Source organism: Triturus cristatus, chromosome 12 (genome assembly GCF_964204655.1).
Source record: "Triturus cristatus chromosome 12, aTriCri1.1, whole genome shotgun sequence".
NCBI lineage: Eukaryota > Metazoa > Chordata > Amphibia > Caudata > Salamandridae > Triturus > Triturus cristatus.
In genome coordinates this window covers 544,664,922-544,677,757 of record NC_140595.1, presented here as the reverse complement: position 1 = coordinate 544,677,757, position 12,836 = coordinate 544,664,922, and the positions used below count along the sequence as shown (strand labels likewise).

Here is a 12,836-nt window from a genome sequence, read left to right as displayed (position 1 = left end):
CCCGCTGCACGCGTCCACTGTTAGTTACAAAGTTATAGACTTTCTTGTCTGTAAGCCAAAATTTAGCCTTCCCCTGATCTGCCCTGAATGTTCAGAGTTAAGTGGATTATCCAGGCCACTTTGATGAAATTATAAGTGGCACCTTCGATTAAGGGCCATTCTGAGAGAAGCGGGTCCTGCTGCATAGAAATGTCAGAGCAAGGGAGATGAGTTTGTATGATGGTAGAACACTAGTAAAAACATTGCATGCCTTTAAAACGCATTTGTTACCCTGCATTTGTTTAGCATGCATGTGATTTTGCCTCACATGCCATTACCACGCATTGCTAAGGTATTTTCAGCTTGCGCTTTCGAGAAATGTGCGTGCATGCGCTGTTTTCTCAAAGAATTACCCAGATGGCGAAAAAGAGGAGGAGGGCAGCCCGGGGACGCCGCATGCCAGGTAAGTGGTTTTAATTTAATTTTAATTCATGTAGAATTCATTGTTATTATAGGGGGTGGTGGAGGCGGGTGGTGTAGCGGAGTTCCACGGAGTTTGTTTGCAACTCTGTGGACCTCCGCGTAGCCCCGCTATGCCCACTACGCCCCGGGGTTAACCAAGGGTTGAGCTTGGGAATCATTTTCTGAGACCTATTCTGAGCCCTATATTGTGTTAGATGCCCTATTAACAGTGGTAGATATATTTTTACCACTACTGAGAAGACACTTTCCAACAATGAGCAGTGCAGATGAAGTGGCTGGACAGAGGTTTTTGCACTGGTGTCAGCATCTCCGTCCAGGTGGGGCAACAAGTGCAGATATTTTCAGCTTGCTTCCTTTTCTTTTGTATCCCTTCTTTTTACGTTGCAGAAAATGGAGGGATAATTTTGCAACCTCGCCATAATTGAACCTGACATTCCCCCCTTCCAAAACCAAAAGGACTGCCACAAAAGGTGGGTAAAATTGTGCCACCTACCTTCTTTTCTGGCCCAGAACGTCGAGCATATCACCTACCTTTGCCATGTGCATTGTTGTATGCATAATTTTGAAACCCAGATTGCGCCATTATAGTATTCTAGAAGCAGTATTAATTACTCTCTTCCTGTTTTACTCACCGAAAGGAGCACCTGTTTCTCACCTTCTAATCTTTGCTGAATTAGGTGATTCTTTTGCATAGTATAATTGAAATGCATATTTCCGGTCTCTTGCTTTTGTACTGAGCCAATCAATCTCTACTGAGACCCATGATATCAGCACGTGCCCCTTTGGCCGGGAGAGGCCGAGATGGTAAAGAAAAGGGGATGCACCACTCAAGCGACCGTGCTGAATGGTATCTGGTGTCTTTCACTGACCGCTATACAGCCGAGGTCTAATCCCCTGGTTCCTCTTGCACCCTGCAGCACGCTGGCGTTGAGGGTTAAATGCAGCCTCTGGACCAGCCTGCAAAGCTGATGAGACCTACAGAGCCGCCTCTCCTCCAGTAGTAGTCGTGGCTGCGCCAGTCACCTCACGCATGGCCTGAGAGGTGACCGGAGTCCTGCCTGGCACACGGCTCACAGTGAGCTGTGCTTTGTGCACCTACTCATACCACAACACACTACCTAGAGGGGAGGGAAGACCCTCATCACCCTTCTGTATACTGCTCAACATAGAGAAGGAAGTCCCCCCCCCCCCCCCCCACCTCACTTCACTACACAGCGCCACCAAGAGGGAAGAGCTTCACCCCACTCGCACCTCCACAGCAACACAGCCAGCTGATGCAGGAGGTGAACACCAGGCACAGGGACACCACACACCCAGAGCAGCCAAGATCCAATATGGCAGATTATGCACAGCCTGCAGGGCTACATGGGGCTCGCCCAGGGAACAATGCGGCTGCAGGATGTGCAAGCACCAGTGCTCATTTGGCTCTGGGGGCTCTGGCACCATGTAGTGAACTGGCAGACCTGGCCACCGTAACCCCTAGGTGGAGTATCTCGGTGGGGTGGCTTGATAACTACTTCAGGGCTACTAGGGAAAAGGACAATGAAGTAAAGAGATCCCTACTGCTGCATGTTGTTGGTGAGGAAATCTACAAATTGTCTAAGCACCCCCTGGATAATGGAAGCATTGATGACTTGACACTGCAATACCACTCTCAGGGCTCCCTTTGACCACCAACTGAACCTGGATTTCTAACGTTTCAAATTGCACCAAGCCTGGTAGTGAGAGGGTGAGTCCATGGTCAATTTTTGCACCCAACTTCGGGGTCCGGCCAGTACCTGTTTGTACCAGCAAAAGGAGGTCAGGGATCAACTCGTACAGGGATGCAGATTGGCCAACCTGAGGAGACTCCTTCTCAGGCAAACCAGGATCATGCTAGAGGACATGCTCATTCTTGTCCACCCGTATGACTTATCCAGTGCAAGTGCAGAAAAAATGGAAATGTCACTAAATTGAGGCCCAGGTGGAGCTGTAACACCATGATCCTTACATTGGCCCCTTTGGAGCTGCACCCACCATTGGTGACTTAGGTGGGGTCCAAGACACTTCCTATGGCATAGGGGCAGACCCAGCTGGGAGTCTGCTGCAGAGACTACTAAAGTTGAGTCTGTACCTGTGCCAGAACTGCACGCTGGAGGCCTGAGCTGGATTGGAAGGTAGATCGACATTACCCGACCCAGACGCCTTGATAGATCCTCTTTCACTGCGTCCCTCACCTAAGATGCTTGGAGGGGCCTCCATGAGTGCCCATGAAAAGCGAGTAATGAACAGCTGCCTACTGAATGCACCAAAAGGGGGTAAGACTTGAAAACACTCAACTAAGTGAGCATTTCACTATGGAAAACATAAAGACTGCATCTGAGTTTAATTCATGCTTTACCTGATTTCTAGAAGGGGAGCAACCAGAGAGTGGCTGCCTGGGAGGGATAAGTTAAGGGGCAATCAGGTTGGTATTGCCGCAAAGGTACTGCACCCAGGGCCAGTATCCTGTGTAATAAGTTGGTGTGCGTAGTGTTTAGTACTAATTTTGGATTGAAAGAGCTTTCTTTTTCTTAGACGACAAGCAATAGGCTGGACAATGAAGTTACTATGTCTCTTAGTTGATTGGGTGCTTAGCTCAGGCACCAAACCCAACCTCCCTTAGAAGCTGATTTCTCACCCTCACTTCTTTGAGTGTTAAGTGTGGAAAAGGTTGTACTTGGCCCAGTTTGCAGGGACACAGGAGATGGACTCCCAAGGACACCAGTGGCATACCGCTTCAACCACCGCTGTTGAGGTCCAGCAGCACCGGTCTACCCCATGGACTGCAGTCTAAGTCTGACAATGATGTAATTCCTCTAGCAAAAAGGTTTTACATCATTGAGATGGCTCTACTCTCACCCAGTTTCACTCTTGCCACTTCTGCCCAGTGCAGGTGCTGTGACCTTCTAATTGTGTCCCACGTTTCCAGCTCAAATTTTGCAGAACGCTGTTCTGCACTGCCAAGTGTGATGTTGTCGTAAAAGGGCCTTGGGGGGGGAGGGAATGTTTTATCCCATATGCCTGGATGAATTTCAGGATTCCTATTATTATTGTAAATAGGATGGAAAAGTCGCAACCTGATACATTTTCACTGCTTTATTCCACTATGTCAAAGTGATTTCAGAAGAGGTCTTTTCAGTGGAATTTTACTCATTCCTTGTTCTTGCAAGAACCACGGCTTTCCTAAGTTTGGAGAAGTCCCTCTCTTCATTTATAACTTCCTGAAAGGGAAAGTATCCTGGACACAAGCCCTCCCCTTACCATGCCAATGTTGCAGTGGTTCGATAATTCACAGCAGCGTTAATTTGGGTCAACAGACTGCGTAGGCTGCAGGGTGAGCGCAGCCTCTCTCCGAGCTTAGACCTCCTCTGGCAGCGCTTTTGACTTTGGCCCAGGATCAGTCCGGAGCCGCGGGGCCGCCGGTGCTCCGCTTGTGTCCGCTGACAGAAGGTGACTGAACTGTTCAGCTGGAAGCCTCCTCTGGCACGGATTTCTGTACACAATGCTCGGATCCCCTTCCAGACGGTGGTTCGAGAGGGAATGATGGTACACCAAACGACAGAGAATGGGAAAGCGCTGATGAGAGGTATGTGCGGTGGCAGAAAGTGTTCACTTCTGAGGCGGGATGTTTGCTGGGGCATGAGAGGTCGTTGAACCAGTTGACTCCCGTTACAGCAGGAGGGATTTTCATCAGATTTTCTCATAAACATTGCATTTGTTTGCGGTTCGCTTGCCCTTCTCTTCCTGGAAAACATAAATACAATACTTGTTTCAAATAAAGTTTGTTTCAATGTCGGTGCTAACTGGCATACATTTGCCAAGCCTGAGAACTTTACTATGGGGATATGTCAATAAGTGAACTTTGGGCTCTGATGACTCGAGTATAAATGGAATAATTTTTAGAGCTGTGCAAAATTTGCTTTTGCGTAATTATACACAAATGAATGGAAAATGACCTAACATGAATTGTAATTACATGAAATGTCAAACTAACAAGTTGTGCTATATTTTAGCATGAGTTCTTATCTCCATTTGGACACAAGGATGCATTTCATGCTAAAAAATAGCGCTAAAAGCAGAAGCACCAGAAAGAGCAGCCTCTCGCGTTTTGGTCATTCGTGTTATGCCCAAGTGCTCCTGGTAATTCTTTTGTCACTGAATGATAAATAATCATGTGTCTTGCCAGAATATAATAGTTTTAGGGATTTTATGTAACCAGAGTAATGCAAAATTATGAAACATTACCCCGGCGTAATGGAAATTTGGCTTGGTCATGGTAATTTGCATTAATAAAGTAATTTTGTAAGAGAAGAGCTGTGGCAAGGAACCACACAAGGGTTGTGGATGGACTCTGATGTTCAGCATGCAGTAATGTGCTGTACAATCAAGTCTGATTAAGCTGTGTTTGGACTTACCATTAAGAATGCCAGGAAATCCAAAATTGGCTAAACTTTTTTTGTTTTTTTGTTTTTAGCCCAGTGCCTTATGGTTTCTGTAGTTGTCCCTTTTATACAGTTATTTGATTGCCAGATTTTACGGCAGTGGTTCCCAAACTTTTGACACCTGAGGACACCCCCTGAGTCACTACTGGAAGCCAGGGATCCATAAGCAGTTTGTACGATTTAAATCTCAAACATTAAAAACAGTAATTCACAAAAAATATGAAAATAAGTACACACAAAACAAATAGTCAAATTACTAAAGAAGTTACTATTTTATATTGTAAAAATATGCAGTGGGAGACTTTGGAGGGCACTCCCCCCCCCCCCCCCCCCCCCACCCCCAAGAAAATTTGTGAAAAAATTGTGCACAACAAATTTGTTATTATATATGTAATTGTATTAGCTTTTAAAGCATAGTAAATGATGACCTTACTGTGCACCGGGATACAACAATCTTTGTTGGGTCTCTTCAATGATTCCCTCACTATCACTCTAACTTGATCCCTTTGCACATGCTAAGAGAACTCTTTTGAACCATCCTCCTACCTTTGTTGATGGAAGAAAACTCAAACCTTAACCATTCCCTTTATGGAATCTTTTATTTAGCAAAATATTTACTTTGACTAAATATGTGGTTTTATACTACAAGCTGTAAAACTCACGACTGAACTGCTTAAAATGTTATATGCATTGATTTTGGATCTTTAACATAATGACCATTATATCAAAATTTGTTGTCCGAGTCTTTTATTGTGTCGTAATGTTCTCTCCGCAGAAACTGTGCTTAAGAGAGATTGATTTCTAAATGCATGGTAGGGAGAGTCCTAGATTATTTTCAGAACATCAGGTTCTTTTGCTCTGGTTCTGTGTAGCCACAGCAGATCTTTTAGTTTGTATAATTCTTATTAGATTGCATTTCTTTAGAAGGTTTGGTCTTCCAATTGCAATACTCTATTTCTATATCATGGTGTTGAGAGTAGTGTACTTGAATCTGATCTCTAATTAGTGAGTTGGCTATGGATTATTGGTCCTCATTGGGTGGCCAACATTTAAACACCCTGATTTCTCACCCCGACAAAGAAAGGTGCATCAGAGGATCAAAGTCCCTGTGGGTGAAGTATAAAATATGAGTGAAGTGACTATGTTAATGTAGAAACTGTATGGCCAAGATAAGAAGAACAAAATTAGCTTTTGCTGCAACACTCACTGGTGCACACACACACCCGCATCCACAGAAGCAGAACGGGATGTCGATTATTTTCCTGCCAAATCCTGAAACAACCTCCCCCAAAACATTAGGTCCTCCTCCTCCTCATTTCTTGATTTCCTCAAAATGCTGAAGACCTGGCTTTTCAATTAGTCTTCTTGCCGGACATCAAGACTGCCCTTACTCTGGACCAGCCTTGCCACATGCCTACACTCACCTAATCAGTGCCTTGATACCCTCATGGATGACAAGCAGCGCTCTACAAATCCACCGTAAAGTTTAAAAAAAAAAAAGAAAAGAAAAGAAAAGAAAAGCCACATTTGCTTGGAATGAATAGAAACGTGCAGAACGATTCCAAGGTTTCTATAATTTTGTGAGGAGTGCAAACAATAAACGTGCTGACATAAAGATCTCTTTTATGCTTATCCCTGTAAGCTACAAAAACAAAGCAAAAGAAAGAAAAGCAACATTTTCTTTCTTGTTGTTTAAACAGCTGCTTTAGTTATACTCCGTGACCAGACCTGCCTTTCCCCTCAGTTAGTGGCTTTGGCAGCAGGCATTGTGATGTCAGAACTCCACTGTAATAAGTTATTAAAATTGAGTTCTGACATTTCTTTATAATCTGTGATTAAGTGCGGCACAAGTCGCTGATTAGAAAGAAATTAGAGATCTTTTGTTATACAGGGATTGCAGAATCCCATGTCTTATATCGCCATTCCAGACTGGCTTCTAAAAGATCTTCTCTTCTCTACTCTGTACTGTGCAGAATCGACAGACCCCTGGCCAACTATGCCAAGGTACGGGTGTGGCTCCATAACACTACACATTCATAGATTTTTCTTTTAAGGCCCTTGATTGAATCCTCAAAGCCTATTGAGGTCAACATTCTTGGCAATGGACGCCTCACATAATTTAGGGTACATACTATCTGATTTACTTTTAAATACATGGGCTGTTATAATGATTTCAAGTTTCGGGTTGAACAATAAAATTATGTCTTCTGCTGGTGTGAGACAGGGTTGTTAGGTTGGCTCCTTATTGTTCAAATATTTTTGAAAAGTAATTGTTACTATTTTTTGTTGGGAGTGTGAAAAAACCTCTTCAGCTAATATGGACAAGAATATCAGCACTATTTAATGTGGATGATCTCTGCGTCCATGATATACTATGCAACCACTAGGTACAAAGAGCACAAGGTATACTATCAATTTACATAAATGAAAACCATCTCTTAATTTGGGGAAAAAGTCAAATCTCAGTTTATTCTAAGAGATATTGGACTGTCAAGAACTGTTATCTGTAGTGAGGGAGTTTACATATGTAGGACTTGTCATGTTAGTTAGGCTAGTCCTGTCATGCATATCCCTTTTTACATAGATTGTCCCATCCACACGAGAATAACGGTTCAGAGGGGTGACCTTTTACCTAATAGTTAGTCCTGTCTCTTCATAAACAGGCTCTTAGTATATTATCATAACAACGCTGTAGTTGACATACATAGACCTGTCCCCATGGCCAAATGCAAATCAGTCAAGGGAAGACATGGCTTGGCAGTTCGGGCTGGACTGTTCCCATGAGGCACAGGGTCAGACTGATTTGCATATGGCCATGTCTGAACTGGGGTGGCAGAGTGGGCTAAAGAACGGTGATGGATTAAACCCAGATCAGTTGACTGGGGGTGAGTGCTTGCAATGTTCAACACTCCGTCCAACATTTCCTTTGGTTTTTGCTTTGTTCGCCATAAGTTGGCAGGGTCTGCTCAGACGTGAGTCCCTTGCTCACTTTGCCACTGGATTCAAGCAAGCCTGGCTGAAGACGGCTGAAATGCCAAAAACCGGTCCTAGGAAGCTTGTTTCCGGTCCAGGGAAGACATGGCTTGGCTGTTCGGGCTTGACTGTTCCCATGAGGCACAGGGTCAGACTGATTTGCATATGGCCATTTCTGAACTGGGGTGGCAGAGTAGGCTAAAAAACGGTGATGGATTAAACCCAGATCAGTTGACTGGGGGGGGGGGGGGGGGGAGTGCTTGCAATGTTCAACACTCCGTTCAACATTTCCTTTGGTTTTTGCTTTGAATTTAGTACCAGTGTGTGTGATACAGCTGGGTAAGAGCTCCATTTCCATGGTGTGCCAGAGGCACGTGAGCCACAGAGAAGCCGGCTGGGTCAAGGATTACTTAGTTTGCAGACTGATGGCCTGTTTGGCTGCCCCTAACATATGTAGGATCATACGCCAGTCAGAGTTCGTCATAGCTTTGAGAGATTGGGGACGGATCCCCAGAATAGTTACCTGTGGAATACTCACCGTGTCTTTGATGTGGCTCAGCACCCCCTTCCAGAAAAGGGTTAGAATTGTGCAGGACCACTAGATGTGGATGAAAGAGTCTGTGTTTGAGTTGCAACACCAGCAAAGGGGTGAGGAGGTGGGGAGAATCTTCTGCAGTCGGACAGATGTATAATACCAGCAGGTCATGACTTTGCAGGCTGTTTTACATTAGATGATGCTTCTGTATGTCTTAGGAATGTCCCGCCATAGCTGTTCCCACTGCTCTGGATGCATGTCGTCTGGGGTGTCAGAGTGCCATTGTGTTTGATAAGGGTGGAGGTGTAGAGAATTGGAATGTTGTAGGACTTGGTATGTACGTGAAATCAGTCCCTGCGAGCCATTAAAAGAACGCACTAGTGTCTCAAAAGAAGTAAGCTGGCATGTGGCCCCTTGTATATTAATGGGTGTATTTAACCAGTGTCAGAGCTGGTAGTATTGAATTTGTGATGTGACGGGGAGGTGGAAGTCTTGTATGCATTGGTCAAAAGACTTAAAGGATTTCCCCTCAAAGAGATCACTGATCATGCTGCATTCCCCTTCTCCCCCAAGCCGAAAAGGAGTGGGGTTGCAAGGCCAGAGGAAAGAAGGGGTTCCGGGCAAGTGGGGTGTTGGTAGAGGGGAAGGAGGTGAGATCCCTGCTGACAGCAAGTTTATCCCATATGTCCAAGACTGTTCATGTGGGGGTAGCGATGGAGGCACTATGTGGCCGTGATCACTTCGGTAACCAGGCCAAGTCCTAAAGAGGCCAGCATGCCACCACTCTGTCCATATAAAACCAATGTTTCTCACTTTTGAGAACCACCCACTCCGTGATGTATCGCAAGTGCGTCGCACAGTAATAGTAAAGTAAGTTGGGATAGGCAGGCCCCCCCTCCGATGTTTTGGCAACATTAGTATACTATTGGAGAATCTCGGTCTACCCTTACCCCAAATGAAGGCATTCATGTCCCTCTGAAGGATTACAATAGCTGTTTGGGGGATAGGTGTAGGGAGCATTTGAAAAAGGTAGAGGACTTTTGGCAATATTGACATTTTCACTGCGTTAAGCTGACCTAGCCATGATACAGGGAGCGAGTTTCAGCGCCTCAGGCCTTCCCTGACAGAGTGTCGGCATTCCGGCCAGTGAGCTTGAGACCACAAGGCCAGTGAGCGAGTCCCATTAAGGCCCAGGTACCGAATTGAACGAGGAGCCCATTGGAACGGGGTGAGTGAACGCAGCTCAAGAACCTCCTGCGGGGGCAGTGTTAGATTCAGCACTTGTGACTTAGCTGTATTAATCTTGAGGGCTGATTTGCGCTCAAACATGTGGGGGAGTGAGATTAGTGCAGGGAGGGATTTCCTGGGGTTGGTCAGGATGAGCAGAAGATCTGTGAATAGCGCAACCTTTTGATCATCATCACCGAAAGGGATGCTCTTGATTATGTAGGACCAACGGATGGCTATCGCTAGGGCTTCTACTGCTAAGGCAAAAGCAGAGGGGAGAGCGGGCATCCCTGTCGGGTGCCCCTCTGAATATTCAATGGAGGGGCAAGGAGCCCGTTGATCTCAATTTGCGCCGAAGGGGCAATGTAAGATGCCATTATCCAGGATACCATGACTGGTCAAAGCTCAATCCTCTGTAGGACCACTCTGAGAAAGGCCCAGTCTACCTTATCAAATGCTTTCTCTGTGTCAGAGAGGAGACACGCTGGGATATCTTGTCACTGGACCTTTTCCACCATGTGGGCTAAACGACGGATATTATCTGCCCCTTGGCGGTGGCGTATGAATCCAACCTGATCTGGGTCTATCAGGCTGGGGAGGTATGGCACCAATCGGTTTGCCAGAAGTTTGGTATAAATCTTGGCATCTGTGTTGAGGAGAGAGACAGGGCGGTAGGATGTGCATAGCATCTGGTCCGTCCCTGGCTTGGGTATAAGAACTATTTCAACCCTAGTCACCGTGGGGGTCAAGCTGATGCTATCCGAGAGAGAGTTTAACAGCTAAAGGAGGTGGTCCTATATTTGGGGTGAAAACAAACAATAAAAAGAAAAGTTTTTTTTTTAAGGAATCTGTGCTATGGTTGAGCCAGAAATGTTCTTGAATTCAAAGGAGTGGTTTATTAATGTGCGGAGTTCACTTAAACGCTGGCTTTAATAAAAAAAAAAGTGGGAAGACGCAAACGGTCTGTTAATCAGAAGTGTTAAAAGCCACCAAGATGTTGAACTATTATCTTGTTTGTGTTTCAAACTTTTTGCTGTAATGTCAGTTGCCACCATGACTTTTTAAAGGCTAGTTTTCCTTGTGAACGGCTTCTAAACAAATCAATAGGTACTTGGCTGTTTTCTGTAATGCCAAAGTGCGCCATAAAGAAGCATTGCATTTCTTTCGTAAAATCTAAAGGCTATATTTTGTTTCCTGACTTGCTCTCTGCTTAAATAGTCCTAATTACTGAAGGAAGGCAAACATAAAGTTAAACTATCCTGTGGTTAAGCACTAATAAAGTATGTTGAAAGTTTAGCCAGCTAGTTAGGCCAATCAAGTGTAGTCTAGAGTTACTTTAGCAGCAGTGTTTAACTTGTGAAACACTTAAGTGCCAGGGCCCTCATCAGGAGGCCACTGCAGCTTATGCCACCCATTGCCCCTGCTAGTGCTGCCAATGACAGCGCTACTAACCATCGCACTCAAAATGTGATAATTCAAGGCCCCCGAAGCTATATTAATGGCTTGGGCGGTAGGTATTAGTAATTTTTAATGTCTATTTGTTAGAAATGGGGGTCTCTAGTTAGAAGAGGTAGATACCTTTGTCCAAATCGCCCTTGCTTCTAGTCAGGGTAAGGGGGATACACTCCTAAAATAACCATTGCTCACCCCCTTGGTAGCTTGGCACGAGCAGACGGGCTTATCTCAGAGCAGTGAGTAAAGCATTTGTGAACACAAACAGTAATACAGTCAAAACACTACAAATGGACACCACACCAGTTTAGAAAAATAAGTAATCTTTAACTAAATCCAAAACAAGACCAAACAACAATCATCCACAGTACAGTTATCAAGATATCCTCAAAAATAGGTTATTCACTCGAATAAAGATTGTAGCAACAAATAACTCTACTTGGAGTTATAACGACCATGTGACCACTGGAAATCCCAAAGTACGGCGCCAACCACGAGGTGCGCTGCATTGGGCCCGTAGTCAAGCAGACCCACAAAGAACAGTACCTTAGAATTGATGAAAGCAATGACAGTTCACAGCGTCGGGGAGCTGCGGCTTCGTAGGCGCAGCACGGTGTCGACTCCTTATGACCCCAGGGGAGGTGCAGCCTCTGTTCCTTACTGCAGCGCAGGGGAGGTGAGACGACTGTTCCTTACTGCATTGGGGAGATGACGTCACGATGGCGCCGACACCACTGTTCCTTACGATGGTGCGATTTCGCTGGATTCGGGGATCACCCACATTGAGGACGGCGATGATGAAGTCGATGCGGCACGGCAGCAGGAGTCGGGCCTACGTCGCAAGTCCGAGCAGCGCTCACGGCTTCGGTGCAGGTTGTGGCATCGCTCGCCGGCATCAGTGTTATAATTTCCTTCTGTAGCATCTGAAACAGCAGTTCCAGATGCAGGGAGACATAAAGGATGAATTATTTGTGTTCCTGGGACTTAAGAACCGGAGGCAAGCTCAGTTTCAAGCCCTTGGAGATCTTTTCTTCAAGCAGGTGACAAAGCAAACAGCAAAGTCCTTTTCTCCTTTCCTTGGCAGCAAGCAGCCACTGGAGGCCAACCCCAAACAGGAAACAGCACAGGGGCCATGTAGAAAATAACTGTAGTCCAGGGGGAACAGAAGGAATGGGACAAAGTCAATGTCTAGACCAAGGAACTACGGTGGCGCGCTCGGCTCGAGATGGAGGATGAGGCAAGCGGCACTTCCCAGTAACTCCGGGACTGGTGCGGCCGATGGACTCTATGACAATGCCTCCTGGGTGGAAACTATTTGAATGTTTTACTGACCGCGGAGCCCGAACAACATGGCCGATGCCCGGTGGAGCTGTTTAGGCAGCTATAGAGGAGTTTTGGCTCTTGTTCACCCCCTCGGCCGGCACCTACCCAGCCGGACAGTGGACATAGTTTTTCCTTCCCTCCCTTCCCTCCCCTGCCTCCTTTTGTCCTTGTTCTATTATACTCTTCGAACTCATGTTACTGTGTAATACTGTCTTTTCCAATGGTATTTTATGCTCCAGTAACAAATGTAATTTTGTAACTTGTGATTCCTCATGTAAAGCGCTCTGATACCTCCAGGTCTAGCCAGCGCTATATAAAACTCTTCAAATAAAATAAATAAATAAGGGGCAGTATTCCTCCTCCGCTTCTATGGCTCTTCTCCTTGGCAAAGGTTCCTCTTG

At 45.6% G+C, this 12,836-nt stretch overlaps 1 protein-coding gene across 2 annotated transcripts in view; it reads left to right on the top strand.

The window, feature by feature from the left end:
• SLC12A4 (solute carrier family 12 member 4) overlaps positions 1 to 12,836 on the top strand; it is a 477,810-nt gene that overhangs the window by 79,860 nt on the left and 385,114 nt on the right. The window contains exon 1 of one of the 2 annotated variants that reach the window (XM_085638575.1): positions 3,910 to 4,069. The exons of the other annotated variant lie outside the window; for it this stretch is intronic. Within the exon in view, the coding sequence (XP_085494701.1) occupies positions 4,024 to 4,069 (46 nt within the window). The 5' untranslated portion in view covers positions 3,910 to 4,023. Of the gene's footprint in view, positions 1 to 3,909; positions 4,070 to 12,836 lie in introns of those variants that run through there. 2 annotated transcript variants of the gene reach the window in all.